The sequence below is a fragment of the Centroberyx affinis genome, unplaced genomic scaffold (genome assembly GCF_046629955.1).
Source record: "Centroberyx affinis isolate AG114_WGS23_722 - 3 ecotype Tasmania unplaced genomic scaffold, CSIRO-AGI_Caff_v1 ptg009216l_1, whole genome shotgun sequence".
In the NCBI taxonomy this organism is placed as follows: domain Eukaryota; kingdom Metazoa; phylum Chordata; class Actinopteri; order Beryciformes; family Berycidae; genus Centroberyx; species Centroberyx affinis.
This window is the reverse complement of record NW_027284457.1, coordinates 56574-61130: the sequence shown is the minus strand read 5'-3', so window position 1 is coordinate 61130 and position 4557 is coordinate 56574. Positions and strand designations below refer to the sequence as shown.

Here is a 4557-nt window from a genome sequence, read left to right as displayed (position 1 = left end):
AACCAAGATTCCAACCCAGGTAGCAGTGCTAACCACCATGCCAAATAAATGAAAAAGCTCAATATTTTGTTGAAAAGCCTAGTAAATAATCCCATAATTGCTTTGGGTGAATAAATGAACTTGTGTTTTACCTTGTAGCCTGTTCAAAAGCATCTTTTTGGAATAGGAAGTTACCTGGCATTGCTGATGAGTGCAAGTACTACTGCCTTTACACAATACCATTGCCTTAAAATAAGTAAGATACCAATAAGACTTTAAAAAAAAAAAAAAACCCAAACGGTGTGTTTACATTTTTTTTATTTTGTTTTAGTACAACAGTTCAAGTCAACTAGTTACTGTATCTATTGAGATGCCAAAGTGTATTGCTCGTTTGCATTCCATGTGTAGACCCCTGCTCCAGTGATGTTCAAGGTGGCGTCCATTTACATGTCTGGCAAAGTTAATCACAGCTATACAGCAAGAATTCATGTGCTTTGAGACAAACCCCCATATTTTTACAAAAGCAAAAAGTCAGCACAAACATGACCTTTAGGAGCAAAACTAGCAGATTCTGGATAGCAAAGCTGCACTAAACACCTGCACCTAAAAACAGCCAACGCCTTTGATCAAACCGTGTGCTACTTTTTTAAATAAGTGCCAAGAACAGGTGTGGTTCACAAGGACATTTCCAAAACGCACCATGAAATAGGCAAGGATAAAAGACCTATGCATAGAAACATGCTTCCTCAAAGGGATAAGTACACACTGCTAATTCTCAAAAAGGGCAGAAGCTGCATTGACAAGCTACACATTTTAAATGGATTAGACTCAACAAGGGTGGGGGTGGGGGGATGAGCCACATGTAAAACCAGCGCAAGTACACTTATAGCAGGAGAATTGAAAAATTCACAAAGTGGAACTTCAGATTTTCTTATTTCAAAAAAGGTGGGTAGTGAACACAACAAAAATACTGGCCATCAAACAAAAAATAAATCAATCTTTGGATACGTAAAAAACCCTATACAATCCCCCCGTGTAAAGTTCAGTCTTCTGAGGTGCCCTCTTTGGTTTCCTTGGCCTTTCGCACTTCTTCCAACTTCTTGTCCTATGAAACAAAAGCAGGAAAATTAAAGATTAGCTTGCCAACATACTAGCAGCAAAAACCTGCAAGTGCATCCATTTGACACCACCCAAAACAAACCTTCTCCTTGAATTTCTCATTCATGGCTGCCATAATTGCTGTGCGGTTCTCTTTGTTGGCCTCCATCTTTTGATTGAGCTTCTCCTCTGCCATCTTGCTGAAGTTGTTGTTCTCCTCCATAGCTTTCTGCAGCACTTCCTTTTCATGCTCACGCTTCTCAGCTAAGTGCTTCAGAACCTCGGCCTCATGGTTCTGAAAAAGGAAGGAAGAAATTTAAGAAAAATGACAACTCTTCACACGCCAATATTTGGACCAGTATATTTATATTATATAAATGCATAATGTCAGTAATAGTGAACACATTTCCCACCTTGCGCCTCTCCTCCGCAGCCTCCAGCTTCCTCTGGATCTCCTCCAGTGAGACGTCCTTCTTCTTGGGAGGAGAGAGGGGGAAATCACCCTTGGCATCTGGGGCAGGAGCACCCAGGATCACCTCAAAGGCCTGGCCAGAGGCACGCTTGTCTAGCTCCTTAACCTGAATATCTGAAGAGACAAAAGGTCAATATTGCATTACTGCAACTTGAAAGCATTAGTCTGCATGATGTAGCATTAAACATTAACAGATAACTCACCTTCAGCGGATGCCATCTTTACAGAGCGCTGCAGGTCAGTATACCTGAGGAGGAATCATAGCAAAAACGTCAGTTTACTTTGATACACACTCCCTGATGAATTGACAGCAGATGCCTCCAAATACAGAACACTAGCGACCTCTAGCGGATGTTTTACGCCACCATTTCCCATGTAAGCACCTCTAGTGAATGGAGCATTCAATATCCAAAACATGTCCCACTAGCGACATCCCTTGGCCGTCTTCAGCACTGCAAGCAACCACCGCCCATCAATCCACACAAAACGCACAGGCACTCAATGACTGCATGGTACATTGACCATTGTTTATCTTTTGACTTGTGGCAGCAATGACATTCAGTTCAATCCAGATCAAGCAGTAGAGTCACTTCATCCGAGGCGAGAAGGCCTTTTTCAAAAGACTACCGTCGCGTTAATTGTTAATGAACGACAGACAAGCCACCATTTGTTGAAACAAAGGCTGTGATCAGGGTGGGTACAGCAGGCAGTGCCAGGTGTAGAAAGGCCTATAGCCTCGTCCTACTAACACGTAAAAAATTCAAAATCTGGCATGACATTAGTGAGCAACAAGCATATCGGGGTGGAAAAAATTATCTACAGGGAACACCTGTTCCTTGCACCATGTGTCTCAGCCGCAGGGGGTTTGGTGAAAAACAGACAAGTTTTTACCACTACAGCCCAACAAAGGATCGCTGAGAGACTGCAAGACGAGCAAGATAACTATCGTGGTGCCCAAACGTGTCAATGTTGGAAACAGGTGCGTCAATTCACTAAACCCAAGACTTGGCAAAGCCCCTGAATTTAATATAATTTGCTACCAAATCTCCCAAACCCCAATATCGACTAAATATCTGGCGATAAACTGTAGCAATGACAGACGACTAACATCTGTCCTAGTACTTTAAGTGTGATAAATGATTAAACATATTTAGGTCACCAAACAATCAGCCGAGCTTAGAGGCAACACCCCCCTACTCATCGGAGGTGATTAAAAAAAATAATTTAAGAAAAATGGCTTTGATATGCATTTTTGGCATCACTTGCATGATCTTTGCTCTCCATTATAATGCGAAAAGCTACAAGATCAAATCTGTACCAATTTGGGGCAAGGCATTTTTAGTGCCCACACCTTGCCATACCAAACTGACGCCCATGGGTTGGAAGAAAACATTTTGGGTAGTGAGGCTGGCATTGATTTCGTCCAATAATGTCCACGTTGACTTAGAAAGATTACAAGTCGACATTGACAACTGATCTCCATAGTTTTGGTTCAGGTTAAGGAGTGTTTCAGCGGGCTGCTGGTGTCATTAGCACACGCATAACAAGCAGGATGAAACAAAGGCGCTTTTCACAGCAACGCGACGAGCAGCTGCAAACAAAGACAAGCGGACAGCAGGTTCTTCCAACGGCAAATGTCGAATAACTTAACTTTAAACCTCTGGTCAGATATCTTAGGGTGCATTTAAAATAAGCAGAAGATGAAGGAGAATGCCAAATGTCGTTGCCATCAAACAACATTACCCGGGGGAAAAAACTCTCAAGTCTAGCCATGTCTGTCTGTCGTCTGTGCCAACCGTGCCAGTGTCATTTCTCCACCCATACAATAGGCTAACTAACCGTCAACGAGCCACCATATCATAAGAAAAAAGAAAAACAAGCACCGTTACCGTTTTGACTGCTTCGTTAAAATAATTCCAAATGAACAAAAGCGGGAAGAGCCTTCAGGTCAATCGGGGTTCAAGATATCCATCAACAACCTGTCAGTCATTCTGTTAGCTCACATGCTACACTAGCAGAGGCGCCACACACTGATTCCCCAACAAAAAAGGAGAACATTGGTGAATATTCGTTATAAATTACGTCTAGATAACAAAAGTAACCAAGTTGTCTTGTTTGCAATCCGTTATAACGTCATGAAATTGGCAATGCTCATACTTTGAGACAGAAAAAAAAAAATCCTATTGCCTTTTTCCCTATTTAAAAGATGCTGTCTGTCACACCCACCTTCACGAGCTGTGGATGTTGTATCCTTCTCTGCCACACTTTGCCGCGAGTTCTCTGCGCGAGCGTAGCGAACGCGCCCATAAATGGACCCACGCGCGTGCCGTCACAGCGTTTACTGCAAGCCCATTGGTTGTCTCCCCCCCTCCTCGCGCTCCTGGTACTTGTAGTTTTTGTGACTTCCAGACATTTGAATTTAGGCCACTCAGACGATGACCATGTGCGTCAAATAGCCTGTATGAGTCCAGTGTTTATCGTTATAACGGAGAGCAAAGGTAAAGCAAAACTACAGAAAGCCATAGCTAGAAAGAACCAAACCAGGAGCATTCAGGAATGTTCCCTCTAAGCTCATAGTTTGGTGAGGTCGAATTATTCATCACATTGACCAAATAATAATATTGTTCATCAGTCGTTGCTCTCTTTGTCCTCAGAAATGTAGTCAATATAAGTGGATTTAGGATGTTTTATTGGCAAATTATTCGATGTAAGGACTGTCAATGATGTTGCCACACACAAAAAGAGACACACAAAAGAGACTGTCACCATAATTTTAGCATATGTCAAAAATAGGGGAGGCAAGAGTGGGAGGAGAGAGTGTCCTTCAGCTGGATGATCCAGATTCAAGCCCCTTTGTCAGCAAGCATCCGCTATGTTGAGGTGTCCTTGAGACTCTGCAGCCCTAGCAGCTCCAGGGCTGCTTCTCTGTCGCTGATCTGACCTCTGACCTCCTTGGAACAGAGAGGGAAGCAGAGAGGAAAAGAGAATATCCTTACAGTATCCGGATC

General features: G+C 42.8%; 1 protein-coding gene across 1 annotated transcript; it reads right to left on the bottom strand.

Annotated features, from left to right (window-relative positions):
- Positions 1-307: 307 nt before the first annotated feature.
- On the bottom strand, positions 308-3819 carry LOC139640366 (stathmin-like). The gene is made up of 5 exons (XM_071514557.1): positions 3776-3819; positions 1753-1796; positions 1491-1663; positions 1181-1372; positions 308-1084 (listed from the first exon to the last, which is right to left on the bottom strand). Exons 2-5 carry the CDS (start codon positions 1766-1768, stop codon positions 1022-1024), a joined length of 444 nt encoding a protein of 147 aa, XP_071370658.1. The 5' UTR covers positions 1769-1796; positions 3776-3819; the 3' UTR covers positions 308-1021.
- Positions 3820-4557: the final 738 nt, after the last annotated feature.

Coding starts and splice junctions, on each gene's coding strand:
- LOC139640366 (XM_071514557.1), bottom strand. Junction 1,373..1,490: donor CTGCGGAGGAGAGGCGCAAG/GTGGGAAATGTG, acceptor TTCCTTTTTCAG/AACCATGAGGCCGAGGTTCT. Junction 1,085..1,180: donor ATGAGAAATTCAAGGAGAAG/GTTTGTTTTGGG, acceptor TTTGTTTCATAG/GACAAGAAGTTGGAAGAAGT.